General features: G+C 40.1%; 1 protein-coding gene across 1 annotated transcript; it reads right to left on the reverse strand.

The window, feature by feature from the left end:
- Positions 1–210: 210 nt before the first annotated feature.
- On the reverse strand, positions 211–17,891 carry LOC114050213 (rho-related GTP-binding protein RhoU). Its single transcript, XM_027871862.1, has 3 exons — positions 17,003–17,891; positions 15,124–15,182; positions 211–3,659 (listed from the first exon to the last, which is right to left on the reverse strand). Exons 1-3 carry the CDS (start codon positions 17,292–17,294, stop codon positions 3,204–3,206), a joined length of 807 nt encoding a protein of 268 aa, XP_027727663.1. The 5' UTR covers positions 17,295–17,891; the 3' UTR covers positions 211–3,203.
- Between the last annotated feature and the right edge of the window lie 557 nt (positions 17,892–18,448).

Raw genomic sequence — 18,448 nt, forward strand, 5'->3', positions numbered from 1 at the left:
GCTGTCTTTTGACTCTTTTTTAGTATCCCAGAACTTAGCATAATGCCTGGCATATAGTAGGCATCTAATAAATGTTTATTGAATGATTGATTGTATATTGCTTCCCAACCCAACATCTCAAAGAGCTTATCAGGTACAGTGTTTTTAAAGAGGTGGTTGGACCTTATTTATTTCCAAAAGAAAATCTTCCATAAGATAGGCAGATGCAAATACATACAGGTTGAAATTTATTTCACACCACCCAACTCACCACATTTTCAAGTGAAACATTCTGCTCAGTATCATCTACACTTAAAAACAGGAAAACTCAACTTGGTAAGGCACAATATTGAGAAGAGGCAATGTAGAGGACTTTTTCCTCATTTTGGCTTTGTAAAATACCTGTGATTTTTCCAAATATATCTAAGAACAGAAAGCATAGTGTCCATAAAGTTGCAAGAACTTAGTTCATATACACATAGTAAAAAAAGATAACAAAACAGGCTCAGGTATATCACATTTTCTGAAATAGTAATATTGCCCTAGAGTTTAAGATTTACATCAGACTAGCACACTATAAAATAGGGTGCTGATAAGAAATCATCTTTGCGATACCAAGCTACAAATTTACATTTAACAAGTTTTCTGGGCTTTGAAATGAGTTGACTTCCTATCCACACACACACACACACACACACACACACACACACACAAAGTTTTCGAAGTTTCCCCACCCTGCCTAATTTAACAGAGAAATAAATATGAAGGGAAACCTCTGGCCCAACCCCATCTTTCCTACTCCATAAAACATTGTAAAATATCAAAATTCCTGCACTCATAAAAACAGCCTACCAAACTTTAAGCATCAGGGTTAGCCCAAGTACTGCTAGTACTGGGCTCTGTTCTTGGCTCAATTTCTAACTTCAATGGTGTAGAATCAAGCACCCGATAAAAAATAAAAGCATTTTAAGTGAAGCTTTCAGAACTGGAAGGTGTGTGGGCCTGATTCCCCCCCCCCTTTTTTTTTTAAAGACTAAATGTTTTACATAGAATCCTTTAAATTAGGCTTGGGAATTGTCTAGAATTCATTCATTCAACAGAGTTTGTTTTAAGAATCACAAGAAGTTAAGCAACTTTTTTTAATCAATTCAGGTTGTAACTAAACATTTCCAAAAACTATGGCAACCATTTCATAACAAACGATAAATAATAATAAGAGCCTATGGGTATTTAAGGTTAATCTTTTGTTCCATATATATTTGAAAGAGGTTTTTTGATAGCTACTAGCAGGAGCAAGAAAAAATTATAGACTGGTATTGGACTTCCTCTAGAGAAAATGGGTTGGAACCTATTAAATACATAAAGGCAAAAGGAGTTAGGACTCTTCTACCCCACAGCTACACAAAGATTCCCTTTCAGGTTAGATACAGCCGTGAATATGGAAAAGCTGATTTAACCCGGGTAAGCTTGAGATCAGAGACTAAAAAGAAAAAAAGAGAAAAAAAAAACCCTGCTGTACCCCACCTCTCTGTCAGACAGTGTGTTAAAAGCTGATGTGGCATTTTGCAAGAGAAACAATGCCTTATAAATATCACCTACTTGAAAATCTGCATGACTCACAAATAAGTGACATTCTCAAAGTCCCGAGGCAAGTAGGGAAGCTAAGGAGCTGTGAACACAGGTCTCCTGATCCACAGAGCTCAGCTGCAGCCAATTAAAACACTAGCTTCCCATTACTAGGCAGCAGCATTCTCATGATCTTTAAGACACATGGCACTATTCTGCTGCCAGTTCTTTGGGAAAAAGTCATCTGTTGCATTTAACTGAATGCTTTCACGGGTTTTTAGGGTAGCTGGTATTTTTTAAAGCAGTCTCAGCAGACGATTAAATTAAAAGCCCTCTAACGGCACACCTGGGCTGGAATCAAAAAACGATCTCTCTTTATAAAAAGCTTTCTAATGAGGAAAAAGCCAGGCCTTTCCTTGAAAATCCAGTAATTGTGGCATATCCTCCATTCTCATTCATTTTTTTAAAAGTTGAATCAGCAGCATGAACAGCCATTATGTAAAGGGGAAACATTGAGGAGCACATATTGGCAGACTTTAAAAAAAGATACATTGTGTCACACAAACATTTGCTACCTCCTTTCAAAAGAGCATTCTCATGCCTTACAGATGGTACAAATTAGCCATGCAAGCTCTCAAGACACACAGAAAAGCCTGGGAGTTAAAACAAAGTGGGAAGGAAGCAGTTTGGGGCACATATTACAGAACCTAAAAGAGGAGACCTTTGGGCCAGGAGTCAGGAAGTTCAATGGCCACATTTTGCTCCCATTAATATGGTTATTCCCTAAAACCAAATGGTGGAGACATTCCAACAGACTCACTCAACACCAGCATGTCATTTGACCCACGTCAGCCCAATGCCCACAACTGATTTAAATATATATATGTTAAAAAATATATCTATCTATAGATAGAAAGATAGATTTTTTTTTAATCATGGCTTTGGGAGGGGGCTACACAATGCCAAATAACCACTTGGATAGATTTTTTTTCCCCACTGAATTAGCCAGGCACTTATCCTTGACTGACATAACTGAATTGACCAATTGTTTTAAGGTTGTACACACACAAACCTTTGCAAGTTTCCTCAGATTTTTTTTTAATGAAAGTGCAATTTGCATGGAGTTCTAAGGCTAAAAACGTTGTTCTTTAGCAGGCACCATGTTTCAGAGAGATACAAATGCCCAGAGATGACCCTTTGTTCACAGTCCACTGTTTAGCCTTAAGTCAAGTTTTCTTCTTCCTCCCATAATTTACCATGCTCCTTTGTCCTTCTATATATTAAAATACAACAAAAACTCCACAATCTTTACCTAGGTGTGGAGTGTCTTCTCATGAGGTGTAATATAGCTTTAAATGATTCGACTGCTGGAAAATTCTTAATCTACTTAAAAATCATTTGCATAAAAGTATGTCTGTCCCATTCACTTGCACAAGAAATTGAAGGGAAAGAAAAGAATAAAGAACATAAATTGGGCTCTCCCCACAGTGAAATGTATTTATATATGTGTATTTATATACACATATATATACACACACATTATATACATACATATACATATTTTCTATACAGTGAAAGGAAAAGTCATTTAAGCTAATATAGCTTCTAATTTGTACTTCCTCTAAAAATAGCCTTTTCTGGGTCTCTGGCCAGCAGCATTATACCAAACAGCAATATTTCTTCCACCAAGATTTGGAAATATTTTTCATTTTGTCTGGAGTCCTATTCTTGGATTTCTTTGGTTGCTGTTGCGTGTCCGAGTGCTGAATGCCAGCCACAATGGCTGCATCAAAGACCTCTTTGAGGTTTTTCTGAGTCAAGGCAGAGCACTCAATATAAGAAGCAGCTTTGATCTCCTCTGCACACAGCTTAGCGGCCTCCTCCGCCACTGGCTTCTCCTTGCATTTGTCCAGTTCAATGAGGACTTTGACATCTTCTCGGAGGTCTGACTGTGTGCCAACTAATATGATGGGGGCTTTGGGGCAATGACAGCGAATCTCTGGGACCCATTTTTCACTCACATTCTGAAAGGATGAAGGGCTTACAACGCTGAAGCAAAGCAAAAAGATGTCCGTGTTGGTATAGCACAGAGGCCTGAGTTTGTCGAACTCATCCTGTAATGAAACAAAGCATTCCAGAATTATTCCTTTTTAGTCACAGTTTAAAGACTCAAGGCAGCATATTCCAAGGTTATGAAAATCCAACTGGATGTGGAAGGAAGGAATTGTTGTCTAAGTAATAATACCACTGCCCCTTTGAGGGGTTCACAATCTCAATGTAGAGATGATGACATCCATCTTCTGGGTGTGTCAGTACTGATCCTTCCATTCCCATATGCTTCTAACACTTAGCATCCCCTCATGATATCAAACAACTATCAAAGGGGTATTATCGTTGGCTCGCCATGTATGTACGTAACACTGCATTAAAAGATTTACTTTATTTAGTTCTCCTACCACAAAGAGTAACTCAGGCCTAGATTCTCTAAACTGTAGGTATAAACCTTCCTATTTATTCAGAATTTAGTTTCTGTATCCATATCCACAAATAAAAATAGAGAAAATATCTATAGAGCCCAAGTAGAAGGTAAATTTCTTGAAGACAGGAAGTCTTATACCCCAGTGCCTGGCACATAGTAGGCACTTAATAATTGCTTATTGATTGATTGACTAATAAATATTTGATGAACTGAATTAAGAGTACAAAATATTTCAGGGTACAGTGGAAAGAATTTAGAGATAGAGGACCTCAGTTCAAATGACCACTCTGTGGATTACTTCTATATGTGACTTGTCCCTGGCCCTCAATTTCCTCCTCTGTAAAAAAGAGAGGACTGGACTAGATGGCTTCTTAGCTGCCTTCCAGCTCTAGGTCCATGCTCCCCATAACAGCTAGGAAGTTAATAGTATAGATGTGTCTGTTTCACAGAGGGGAAGAGTATACAGCGCATGGAGATTAAGTGTTCCTGTCTAAGATTACCTTAGATCTTCTCTGTATTAATCTTGTATGTTCTGATTAAATATTGTATTTCCTCCATTAGAATGTAAGCTGCTTGAGGGCAGGGATTGCTTTTTATTTTTCTTCCATCCTTACCACCTGGCATACAGTAATAAATGCTTGTTGGTTGACTGATTACTTGATTATTAGAAAGTATAAAGTTATAAACTGGCAGAGTGAAAAACCAACCACAAACTTTCATGCAGTGACATGCTCTGATCTCCATGCCACTTGTGTTAACCGACCAATGGATTTAGTAGGTGGCAAAGTCCTGTTCTCCACTCAACATCCATTCTCTTTTTCTCTTCTTTCTTTCTTAGTCTTTCTCTCCTAGTCCACCTGCTTACCTTTTCTCTTCTACTCTGTATGGGCCAGTTTGTCCCATGTGTATTCCCTATCCTGTTTCTAGAGTTCCCACATGTTAGAGGACCATCAAGGTTGCTGAACCCCACCCTATGTCTCCTTTGTGAATCTTGGGACAAAAGATAGGTTAGAATTATTCCAAATGATCTGAATTGGCAGTCTGCAAACTTCTATTAATCAGATAATTAACTGTATCTTCCCGTTTTACTCTGACCTTAAAAGTGAGATCTTCTAACCTGTATGAATCTGAAATCTATTTTTTTCCTCTGTTCATGCAGTTCTATTTTCAGTTATGTGAAGATTCGAATAGTTTCCTACTAAAAACTTGGATAGGAATGATCTCATTGCTATTTAAAGTTCATATTTATGGCTGCCATTCATTTTAATATGCATCATACAGACTTAGCTATCCAGTGGCATGCAAAAAATTAAGCATTATTCAATAGTCTCCTCTACACAATTCTTCATTCTGTCACATTATTTACAATCCCACATTTATACAAATATCAATCTCTGTCAAAGCCTTCCTATTCACCACCTCTTCCCCCTCCCAAATGAAGGCTCTTCATCTCTTTTTGTTAGAATTTATTATCTCCATTCAAGGTGTCATATTTCAAGTAGAGGTCGATCAACTAATATGAAAAAAAAATGTCCAGTTGAAACCCTGTAATTGTTCAGGGTATTTCTGAAAAAATTACAGTAGCTTCCTGAGCTTTCAAAAGCCCAAATCAGAGGTCAAATTTGCTTTTATAGATCAAATACTGAGCAAAAATAAACCAGATAGGCTTTTACTTGGCTCAGAAAACATTTTAATTAAAAGTTCCCACATATTCTCAGAGGATGACAAATTAAGAAGCACAAAGAACAAGTACAATGAGAAATTAGTCCCGCTGGTAGCATCACTTGAGTGCTGAATGAGGCCAAAAACACTTGGATATTGGTTGGAGGGCCTGCATTCCCCATAAAAAGCAGGCCAACTTAGATGAGATGAGACTAGGTCTATGACAGGAGTCCAGGAAGCAGGCTTCACCAGACCTCTGGAGACTGAGTCTGAGAATCTAAGAAAGCAAAGCAAAAACTTAGCCCCCTAGCTCCCTTTACCTAAACAGAAGCTCTGTATTCACTGATGTAAATGCAATATGCACATGGAGGGGAAGGCCAATGGAAGAGCACTCTCCGTTCAATGAAATGGATTCTGGGAGTCAAATGCTTTGTATGAACTTGCCAGGCATGTGTTAAAGAAATTGTGCATGATTAAGTTTAATCATATGGGGAGAAGGGAAAAAACACACACACACAAAAAAAAAAACCAGACAGCAGAGGTTCCTACTGTGAGGAGAATACAACTTGGTTCATAGATTAAAGAAGCTCCTGTTAGCAACTCTATCGTAAGCCACACCATTTTGGCTATGGTCTCTTTTTCTTGAGCTAAAGAGTGTCTCTTTAAAAATTCCCAATATCTTTCTGTTTTCACTTAAAGTAAGACTGTGGGTGATGCATTAACCTCATTTTGACCAATGCGTTTATTTGTATACACAGCCTTGAAGAGAAAATCCAAATTCACAAGGAGCAATTCGTATTTAGAAGTTCATGCTTCTACCCACCCAGCTGTATCTTACCTGACAGGTTAGAGAATTAGCATCTACAGAATCACCTCACTTCAGTGTAATTTCACACACTGGGGGATCTGTGCTCCAATCTCTTGATATCTAAAGTGGGGATAGCATGGCAGCCTCATCCACCAAGTAGGGACAGCATGAGGATTACCTTAATCAGGTAATGTCTTTAAACTTGAGCTCCCTTGGATGACTATTGAGGAAATACCAGCAGGTGTTAATCCAAATCACTTAAAAGGGAGACTAACTAATCTAGGGGGAATGGAATGAGATTTGCATGGGATCAGATTTAGAGCTCAAAGGGGCCCTGGAGGTCATCTGGTTCAACTGAGTTCATCTAGTCCAATCCCCTACTCCCTTCCACCTTTTATAAATGAAGCCAAGAAAGGAGAAATAACTTAGGCTAAAGACCACATAGGGAGCAAAACCAGGATTCAAACTCAAAACCTCTAACTAGTACTCTACTGCCCCAGAATGTTTCCCATTTTGGTTCAATTCAATCTAATTAGAATAACTACAGAGCATCTATCCCACTCAAGGCACTAACAATGCTAGGCCTGGAAGAGAACTCAAGATGGACCAGACATCTGTCACCCTCCTTCACCCCTCTAATCTAATCGGAGGGTTCCTTGATTTAGAACTGGAAGGGAACTTGAAGGTTATCTCAACCAACTCATTCATTTCAATGAGAAGGAAACTATGACCCAGAAAGGTCAAGTAATTTGTTCAAGGTCACACAGGACATAAATGGCAGAACTGGGATTCTAGCTCACATCTTCTAACTACAAATCCAATGCTCTTTCCACTCCACTAGGTTCAGGTAGGTGGTGCAGTGGATAGATTTCAGGGCCTGGAGTCAGGAAAACTCATCTTCCCGAATTCAAATCTGGCCTCAGACACTTACTAGTTGTATAACCCTGGGCAAGTCACTTAATCCTGTTTGCCTGTTTCCTTATCTGTAAAATGAACTGGAGAAGGAAATGTTAAACCACACTAATATCTTTGCCAAGAAAACCCCAACTGGGGTCACAAAGAGTTAGACGTGACTAAAATGACTCAAGAACAAAGGGATAAGAAAAGTACACAAAAAACCTATAGTAATACATAGTAATGGAACAATCACTTTCTTCACAATTACTCATGGCACATTATAATTCCATTTTACAGATCTGGAAATTGAGTTTCAGGAAGTGAAATAATTTGCTTACGATCATACAGCTATTAAGTAGCAGAGCTGGAATTTCAACTCACATCTCCTGTCACGTTTTCCCACTTCAACATTTGCAGCTCACATTTAATTAGTAGTATGAGATTTAAAATTCCTTTCCTCACAAGTCTCTAAAAGAGGTAATAAAGACAACACACATTTATTGAGCAGCTACTATATGCTAGGAACTGTGTTAGGTGTGGGGAAATAAAGAAAAGCCAAACCAGGTAGCACAAGTATTAGTGTTCCCACTTATCAGATAAGGAAACTCATGGTCAGAGACATTTCATGATTTGCATTAAGTGATCACACAACTTCCTAAGAAGAGGCTGAGTTAGGGCTCAAATCTAGATTGTTTTCTGATATTAAGACTAGAGCTCTCACTGTAGAGAAGAATGTGCTGAGCAGATAGTTAGAAATAAATTGTTATCAAATTCTAGTGGTAGGGAAGGGAAAAAGCATCCAGTGACAAGGGGAAGAGAGGAAGGAAACGAGCACTTATTAAGCACCTACTGTATGTTGGGCTGTATCCTTTACAAATATTATCTCATTTTATCCTCACAACTTTGTGATAAGGATGATGGTGATTATCACCACCATTTTCCAGATGAGGAAACTGAAGCAAACAGAGGTTAAGTGACTTGCCCAGAGACACACAGCTGGTAAGTGTCTGTGGCCATATCTGAACTCAGATCTTCCTGACTCCAAGCCTAATACTCTATCCACTGTACCATCTACCTGCCACGCTAGGCAACAGAAGGAATCTGAGACAATTTCACGAAAGAGGACATCTGAATTTGAAGGATGGGTAGTATTTTTGATAGGTATGGCAGGGAAAGATATTCCAGGCAGAAGTAACATCATGAGAGACAGAGAAATAGGACCACAAATAGTTCACTTTTTTTTATTACTAGTTCTTTTCTTTTTTTTAGTTTTTAGGCAATTGGGGTTAAGTGACTTGCCCAGGGTCACACAGCTGGTAAGTGTCAAGTGTTTGGTCTGAGGCCGGATTTGAACTCAGGTCTTCCTGACCTAGCTGCCCCAATAGTTCACTTTTAGTGGCTATAATTACAATACCTATATAACATTAGACAAATCACTTAACCTTTTCAGACCTCATTTTTCTCATTTGTAAACTAAAGGGATTGGGCTAGAGAATTTATTTCAATTCCATTCATAAGCATTTGTTGAGATCCCACCATGTGCCAGGCACATTGCTAGGCATTGAGGATATTTTAAAAAATGACAATAACCAACTACCATCCCTATGATGAAATAGCTTAGTAGCTTACATTCTACTAGTATCTCTAGTGTACATTTCAGACCTAAATCCCATGATTCTGCAATATCTGGGACTTTCCATCTTCTTAAATGAGTTTCAAAGTCCAAGAGGAAAAATGTCAGACTATTTTAAGGTCTCCAGTCAGTGCTGGGTTGCTGTTGTTTTTAAACAGGTAACGGTAGTATAGACCAGTGGTTTCAAAGTCAAAGAGAAACAGATATTGACTCAGAAAACCACAATGACATCATCTACATAATCTTGTATTCTTATTTCTTTTGTTAAATATTTCCCAATCACATTTTAATCCAATTCAGTTGCATTTGAGAGTTTTGTGGGCCTTACTAAGGGAGTTTGACATCTCTTATGTAAACTGTGGGCATAACTAAAGTCAGGAGACCCAAAGTCACAATCCTGCAGCAGACTCTTACTTAGCTATAGTATGAAAGAGAAATCAATCTCTCAGAGCCTGTTTCCTCATCTGTAAATGTGGATAATAATGATGCTACCAACCTCATAGCTGTTTGAGACTATGTGAAGATAGTTCTAAAGCCTATATGAAGATAGCTTGAAAGCCTAATGATAATAACTCACATCTAGGTTGTACTTACTTAGTTTGGCAAAACACTACGTAAATGACTTCTTATTAGTTGTTACTATTAGGCTTTCAAGTCACTTCCATATAGCTAGCTGTTATTATTATTTTTTAATTAATAAAATATTGTTAGACTAGCCAGGAGATCTTATTTCTTTGGATGCCATAGACCTTCTTAGCAGACTGAAGCCCAGGCACACCTTACTAGAATAATGTTTTTAAATGTCTAAAATAAAATACATAAGATTATAAAGAAAACTAACTGTATAGAAATACAGTTAACAAAATATTAACCAAGTTCACAGACCTCAAGTTAAGAACCCTGGACTAGAGAAACTTTAAGGTGTTTTTCAGAGCTAATGTTCTAAGCTCTGTGCAAGACTCTAAATACTCAATTACAACCAAAGAAGCTGAAAAATCTTGAGCTATAAACCCAAGAAACTCTGTTATTTGGGAGATCATTTGGGAAACATTTCATTTTTCTTAAAAGTAGATTTTCTTTTTTTTCTTTCTTTTTGTTGTTTTGTTTTTGTATCTCCAGCAATTACAACACCTGGCATAGAGTAGGTATTTAATAAATACTTGTTGATTGATGGATATGAGGCGTTTCAATTAAATACATGAATGAAGTTTAGCTATGTGCCAAAATGTTTCACTTTCTACATTCATGATTGCAATCTTTATAAAATCTAACAAATGCTTTCCTGCCTTCTTCAACAGAGCATTCTGGAAATAATTTAACCATTTCTTGGTAACTAAGGATAACCATCAAAAACAAGCATTAATGTACTAAGCTGTTAGCAAGGTCCTTATGAACTAATGAAGTATGAAGAGCCTTGCACATAAGAACTTCGTAATAATGTTTGTAAATTGAATTGCAGGGCTCTTTGACCCCACATGAAGTGATCCTATACTTTCTGATTTCTTGTTTGCTTTTTAAGGTTTCTGCCTCTCTTCTTCCTGTCACTTCAACAAAACACGTTTTGCTTTTGTCAACGTGTCTGCCTTGAGCAGCTTTTTGCTTGGCATCCTCTCAACCCCCTGTACACACACACAAACACACACACACAAACACACACACACACACACACACCCCTGACAAAATAGATAACATCTAAAGTAAAGGTCAACAGGTTCTAAGTGTCTTTTTTTTTTTAACTACATGTGTGATCTTTGGAAAGTTCCTTAACCTCTGCAGGCCTCCATTTCCTCATTTGGAAAATGAGGAGATTGGCCTGGGTGGCCTGAGGACCCTTCGAGATCTAAACCTATGATCTTCTGGATGGTGGAAAGGGAGAAGAGTTCTCTTGAGAGTAAAAGCCTTGATTTTATCACATCTTTTGACTGCCCCAAAGGCCTCTTCTCCTTGCTTCTGATTTCTCAATAAGATAATAAGATAAGTAGATTTCTCAATAAGTGAGATGTTACTGTATCAACATTATACAAGTTGGCAAACTTACATTATATGATGAAAAAAATTAACTTTATAAAAGTGAATGAAACTTTCATTACAAAAATCACCACAGTATTTAACTACAGTAAAAATGCAGGAGATTTTCCTCTTCTTAATCTTCAAAGTACTTATTTCTTTGTCCTCAATTCTGTACTTCAGCAGTTCTTGCTTCTTGTTCATGCTAATGTAACACTGAAGCCTCTGTAACCCTTCTTACCTCATTTTCCTATCCCCCACCAACCCACCCCATGTCATCCACACACCACAAATGGGGAATTCTGGCAGTGAGCAGGAAGTAAACAGTCAGCACTGGTGGTAGGGAGGAGAACAGTGGTAGTGGGATAGTGTGTGAACAGAAGGCCAGGCTGGTTCTACCTTGGAACCCTTCATGTCTGAAGCACTCCCCCACTCCAGTTCTTTACTTGACTCTCCCACAGAGTAGGAGCACCAGGACGATGAACTGGCTTTGGCCCTAGTGACAGATGGCACCAGTCTTTAAATCTCTTCAGAAATGGAAGATTAGCCTCATTCAGAGTGGCCATGTGGTTATCAGCGTAATGTCTCATGGTACTCACTGTGCAACTTTACCCCATCAGTTCTCCAGGTCTGCAATTACTTGTTAGAAACAAAGGAAAATTATTGGTTGGAACCAGTTTCAATGGTCTAACAATTTAAAACCTGGCTATGAATGGGTTATATAATGAATAAGGGTATTGCTATATCCTTTACCTTTGCCATTGGTTAATATGTTGATCCAAGCATGAGTTTATGGATACCAAATCCTTCCCATCCCCCTTTTATTACACCATCAACTCAAAACTCCTAGTACCTCACCTTCTTTTGGCAAATGTCTCATTCTTTGCCAGACAAGAATAAATATATTCAAAATATTTCAAAAGACTGACTGGGCATGAACTCTCAATTTATTAGCTTCTAAACTTGGGTCATGCTAAACAGCAGTTTCTATGTTCTAAAAGATAATGGGGCTAAATAAGCCAAATGACTGATTTAAAAAATGCAGAGACTAGTCCCTACCAGCCATTAACTCTAGGACCTTGGAACCAATCACTGAAACTTTCTGGATTCCTCAGCTATAAAATCATTATTATAAAATAAAATAATATATACCTGCCTTGTGGAATGACTGCAAATGAATGGAAACAACCATAAATTACTCTGTAAATATTATAAGCTTCTAAGGGACAAAAATCATCTTTAACAACCTGCTTTCTAGAAGGTCCTGTACAGGGTCATGTACATAAATAAGGTACTAATTACATGGTATCTGATGATGATAAATGTGAGATATTTCCTGAACACCAAGACTTGAGTCTTAGATATATTATATTATTCGATATATCAAAAATAGACCTTAAGAATCTGTAGTTTTATATACCAATACAGATTGGATTCATTACAACAAACATTTATGAAGTGTTTAGTATGTTCTAAGCACTTTTCTAGGCACTGGAAACACAAGGATAAAATAGAAAAGCAGCCCCTATCCCCTCAAGTAGATTACACTCTATTGGGGTGGAGTTTGTGGTATCTCATACAAGTAAGAGAATACAAGGAAAATAAGAAGGGCAAACTAACAATTGAGGAAGATCAAGGAAGGTTTCCTGTAGGAGGAAACATCTGAATGGAAGACAAGGATTCTAAGAGGCTAGGATAAGGAAGGCATACATTCTAGAAAAAAAGAGATGAGCATGTGCCAGTGTATCATGAAGTTGGATCAAGTTCCATGGGAGCCAAATTGTGGTCAGCCTTAAATGCTAGGCTTAGGATTTTTGTGATTTTATCCTATGGGCAAGAGGGATCCATGAGTTTTTTTGAGCAGATGAGAGCTTTAGAAAAATTATTTAGATCAATGGTGTCAAACTCAAACAGAAATGGATTCCTGCCCTATGTATATTGCCTTAGAAAACCACAAATTAACATTGTCTACTTTTTATTGTATTTTTATTTATTTTTGTTAAACATTTCCCAATTGCATTTTAATCTGGTTCTGACCTCACTTACACAGGTGAGTTTGACAACTCTGATTTAGATTATACCCAAGATGGATCATAGAAGAAGAGAGCCGGGAAGGAGAGGGGACTTGTTTTTAAGGGAAATCGACAATATGCCCCTCAAAAAAGAACTAACAAACCTGATAAAGATCTAAGTTATGTAACCATATGTACCTCAAACTCAATGCCCCAAACACCTTTCACCTTAATCCATCTCTCCTCTCAACTTCCCTATTTCTGTTGTGGGTACCACTGTTCTTCTAGTCAACCAAATTTAAAACCTAGGAATTATCCTCAACTCCATTCTCACTCACCACTCCACTTTGTCCAATCAGTTACCAAGGTCTTGTCAATTCTACCTCTGAAACATCTTTTGCATTCACCCCCATCACTATCCACTAACATCACAACCTTTCTGACTCAAGCCTTCATCATTATCCCTCACATGGCTTTTCACCAGACTCCTAAACAGTCTCACTGCATCCAGCCTCTCCTCTTTCTAATCCATCCTACATACAGTTAACATGTAACATTCCTAAAGCATAGGTACAAACTTGTCACTCCTTTGCTCAAGAAGTTTCAATGACTCCCTCTTGACTCAAGAATAAAGCTATCTGTTTGATATTTAAAGCCTTTAACAATCTTTCTCCAATCTATTGCAATCTTCCTTAATCTTAATGTCTTCCTTCTGAGACTACTCCAATGTGTCTTATTTGCATATAGTTGTTTATATGTTGTCTCCTCCATTACACTGAAATTAAGGATTGTTTTTTTGCCTTTTTTTAAATTTTTGTATCTCCAGTACTTAGCACAATGCCTGCTTAATAAAAGTTAGTTAACTATCTTTCTATGCTGACTGCACCTTATTCCCTCTAACACACTCTCCATAACTAGACTAATTGCTGTTCTCTCTAACAGTTTGGGACCCATGAATAAATACAACTTCTCTCTCCACTACCCCACCTCTTGGCACCCTGGCTCAACTAAAAGGCCATTTCCTACAAGAGGTCTTTACTATTCTTGAGACCCCTAGTCATTAGTACTCTTCTCCCATCTATCTGAAAATTACTTTGTATTTATTCTGTAGATTTATCTGTGATAAGTTGTTTCTCTCTGATAGAATGTGAGCTTCTTGAGGGCAGGGACTTTCATTTTTGTCTTTGTATTCTTAATATCTAACATCATGCTTGGCACATACCAAGCATTCAATAAACATATGTTAAATTGAATTTTATGAAAGACTTAGGAGCCCCAATCAACACAATGACCAACTACAATTCCCAAGGACACAAAATGCTTCCTACCTTCTGAATGATGATGGACTCAGAATTGGGGGGGAGGGGAACAGGGCAGTGGCATGGTCAGTGTGGGAATTTGTTTTGCTTCATTGTACGTGTTTGTAACAGATTTTGTTTTTCTTGCTTTTTTAGTTGGGGAGTTCGGTGAGAGGGAGAAAATGCAGATCTGAAAATCAAATTTAATTAGGGAAAAATAGAATTATACCAGTCTAGAAGAGTTTCCAGTATTTAACTTTTAACATTTCAAGGATATAATATATTAGTACAGCGGGGAAAAGGTGCTGAATTTGAAGTTGGAGAATGTGTGTTCAATCCTGGCTCTGCCATTTACCACCTGTGTGACCACAGGTAAGCCATGTCACCTCTGGGGACCTCAGCTTTCTGTAGAACAAGGGAATAGATATTAGACGACTTCTTAGATCCCTTCCATTTCTAAATCAATGATTCTAAGTGTTACACTGTGTGTAGTTCACTCATACAAAGATAAACGACACGAGGACATGGTGAATAGAGAAAGAGACTAAGGTTTAAGAATTGTTTCCTTGTCTAATGACCTTGGTCACCACTAGCTGGGCCTGGCCAAACCTTTCAGAAAGTTTATTAGTAGTTATACTCTCCCTATTCATGATACAGCCAAGAGCAAGCTTGAGAAGGATGATCTCACGATGCCCTGGAAGGATAACTCAGTCCCTTGGTAAAACATTTGTAAACCCATAACCTCTTTTAAGAAGTTATTTTCAAGGAGTTACTTTACTGACCTGGCCCGCTGTGTCACAGAGCTGGAGTCTCACGGGCCTGCCATCCACAGACACAACAGCTAAGAAGAAAAGACACAAAGAAAAGTGTAATGAGGAGTTTCTTTAATCATTCACAAGAGAATAACCTTCTACCCTCCACCCCCATCCCTACCCAGGCCCTCCCACCAACACGATTTCTTTTAGTTTCTTCAATTAATTTAGACTTAATAGCCTGAAGAGCTGGAACCTGATCAGCCACAAACATTTGGGTATACAAACCCTTCAGGGCTTGACAATTCACTTCAGTGCAGCTGATGAAGTAGCAAATCACTGAAGGAAAGACAACCCTTTGATGAGACCAAAAGAGACACAGCCCTTTCCTCCAGGTCCAGAGGATTTATTCTCTTGTCACATTTATGTTTCAGAAAGACTTAAAAACAACAGGGGGGTGGTGTGAGAGAGGGCTGGGGGTAAGTGGGAATCAACCTCACTGCTCTAAATCACTGGGAAGCCACAGTAAATATTTTTGTTTTCCCTTGGGAAAATTTTCTGACTGCAGAGTTTATCACAAAACTCAAGCTTGTTTGGAGACCATGTGCAAACAGCAGCTACCTGCATTGTTCTGTTTATAAAAGAGGTTTCTGCTTATCTCTTCGTTCTGTTCAAATAAGGGATTTTTTTAAAAAACAGTTCACCTTTTGACCAGGATTCGAAGATTTTTTTTTCTTTTTTATTCCAACAAGCCTTGGTAGAATTTTTTTCATCAACGATGATGAATTCTAGATTGGTTTTAAATGATCCTACCATCAATTGGGTAGGAAGACAGGAAGGAAAAGGGGGAAAATTCAATTGTTAATTTTTTTTAAAAAAATCACTTCAGATAATGTCCATCCAGTTTGTCTTGATGGCTTAATAAATTGCCCGTTCTTCACCACAACGAGTTACTAATAGCTCGGAAAAGTGGGTCGTTAAGGGAGTGAGTGCAGAAAGAACAAAAACTACAATAAACGTTTGCTAATCACACACTCTTCAAGGGTACCATAAAACTTCCAGAAAGTGACAAAGACAGAGGAAAAATCACAAAGAAGGTTGTAATTAACGAGAGAGTTTACCTACGCATCAACAGACCCTCTAAGAACTGCGTGGTTGGGGCGAGAAGTAAACTAAAGAGATACTTAAAATCGGAAATAGACCTTGCTATTGTTATGGGGAGGAAGGCCAGGAAGAAAGAAAACCTGCCCACACCCGTGAATAATTTCGGCTAAGAGGATTTGTGAGTTGTGATTGGTGCTATTTTGATGCAAATTAAACCTTATCTGGCAGTTTCTACGGCGCTTTAAAGTTCAGCCAGCACAAAGTCAGGCACACCACCAGAAAGGACTGAAAGTCCCAGGCCCTGCTGATAACAGCACACCCAGTTATCACCCTCCAATTAAAACTTTCAAACCAGGCGCCAGGAGGTTTCGCCCGGACTCAGCATTTTTCGCCCCAGGACAACTATACTGGCAATCAGAGGTTTCCCTTTTTAATTTGTTTCTTCCTCTCATTAAAAATTAGGCTAGATCGCAGGGACTACTCCCTCCCCCAAGCTTTTTTTTTTTCTTAAATTTCTGTATGCACTTGACTTCCACCCCAACAAGTTTGGGGAGCCGGGATAACCTCCTTACATTTTCCTCCAAACATGCCTTCCCTCGAGGTGGTGGAAGCCAGTAGCATGATTAATTTACGGCATTTCTCTATCGAATGGACAGCAACACCCACACGCCCCCTCAGAAGAAATCACTTTGATAGCTTTGCTTCTTAATAACTCATTTATAACAACGAATACATTGCTCTTCGTCTCTTCCTCTCCAGTAAAAACACGAGCTCCCTGGAGCCCGGTCTCCAACTCCTGCCTTACCCGAGAAGTTGTCGAAGGCTGTAGGGATGTACTCCGTGGGGTACCCATTCGTGGTGTAACTCACCACCAAACTCGTCTTCCCCACCGCGCCGTCCCCGACCAGCACGCACTTGATGCTCCGCCGCTCCGCACCCCCAGCCCGGCAGCGGTTGCCCAGGGCTGCTCCGAGGGCGACGGCTGCTGCGCCCCGGCTGCTGCGCACCCGGCGCGGGGGCACGGGCGGCACCTCGCAGCTGCAGCAGCCCGGCACTGGCTTGCTGATGTACTCCGCTTCCCCCTGCTGAGGCGGCATTGGCCTTTCTCCCGCGGGGGAGGAAGCAAAGGGGATAAAGGAGAGCCGGCGCGGGGCGCTCGGGGAACTGGGAGAGGGAAGCCTGGCTCCCCCGAGCGCAAAGGGCACTTCACTGCCCCGTGGACAGAGCTCCCCTTGGATAGAGATCTCTTCCTCGCTCCCAGTCCTCTGGGGAGTACGAAGCCGGTACGGTCCGGGCGGCGGCTCCCGTCTCCTCTTTGCGTCCAGGCAGCTTTGCAGGCGTCCACCGGGGGAGCCGGGAAAGATCCGCGGCCCCCCTCTTCCCGCTCCGGCCCAAATTGTTTCCCCGCTCTCCGGTGACAAGAGGAGACTGGCCCGCCGGCTCTCTCCTCACCACTCTGTAGTCTTCCAGCCAGAAAGCGAAACGGTGGAACACCCTCTTCTCAACGAGCCACCCAGAAAAACTGGAATTCCGAAGAAAAAGTGGCGAGACAAAGGAGGATTTGGGAGAGAAATGTGACTGGCGCTGTTCCTTAATGGGCAGCCACCAAGTCACAACGCGGCTAGGGGTAAGAGACTGACCCAGGAGAGCCTCGCACAGAGCCTACTGAAGCGAAAGCGCTCCTTGTCTCTGTGTGTGTGTCTCTCTCTAGCTTCACGATGACATAACTCGAGGGGAGCCGACGGGGAGTGGGGGGGAAAAGAGGCGGAACCTGGCCTTGCGCCCGCCGTGGCTGCTGCTGCTGTAGCTGCAGCCTTTGGAGGCTGAGGTTATAGCGCTCTCTACCTGTACCCTACACCTCTTGCACCTTCTCCACCCCTAAGTCAGCACCAACCACTGGCCTGCGGCGGCGGGGACTAGACCCACTCCTGGGGGTCGCCACAGGAAGGAGCTCCATCCTGGCGTCCAGTTCAGTTTCCAAGAGCGAAACAATTTGGCCGACGCCTATTGGCTGGAATCATCCTCCTGTTTCCCTCTCCCACGCCTCTCTGATCTTTAGCTCTCCTCTGGTCTCTTCCTCAACTCTTTTTTCCCATGTTTTCCCTGATTCCCTTTCCCCGAAACTTTCCTCTCTAACCCCCCCAACCTAACAACTTCTTCCCGTTCCTCTGACCCTTCCTTCCCGTCTCTGTATGGCCAGAACTCAACTGTAAATCTCCCTTTCTCTTGTCAGTGTTTCACAGATGATGAG

This window comes from Vombatus ursinus, unplaced genomic scaffold, assembly GCF_900497805.2.
Source record: "Vombatus ursinus unplaced genomic scaffold, bare-nosed wombat genome assembly UNPS02014798.1, whole genome shotgun sequence".
NCBI classification, from domain to species: domain Eukaryota; kingdom Metazoa; phylum Chordata; class Mammalia; order Diprotodontia; family Vombatidae; genus Vombatus; species Vombatus ursinus.

Bases quoted from the DNA above. Each gene is read 5' to 3' on its own strand.
- LOC114050213 (XM_027871862.1), bottom strand. From the start codon at position 17,294: ATGCCGCCTCAGCAGGGGGAAGCGGAGTACATCAGCAAGCCAGTGCCG. The intron at 15,183-17,002 runs GTAAGGCAGGAG...TTTTCTTCTTAG, and splicing joins AGCCTTCGACAACTTCTCGG to CTGTTGTGTCTGTGGATGGC. The intron at 3,660-15,123 runs GTCAGTAAAGTA...GTTTCATTACAG, and splicing joins TCTGTGACACAGCGGGCCAG to GATGAGTTCGACAAACTCAG.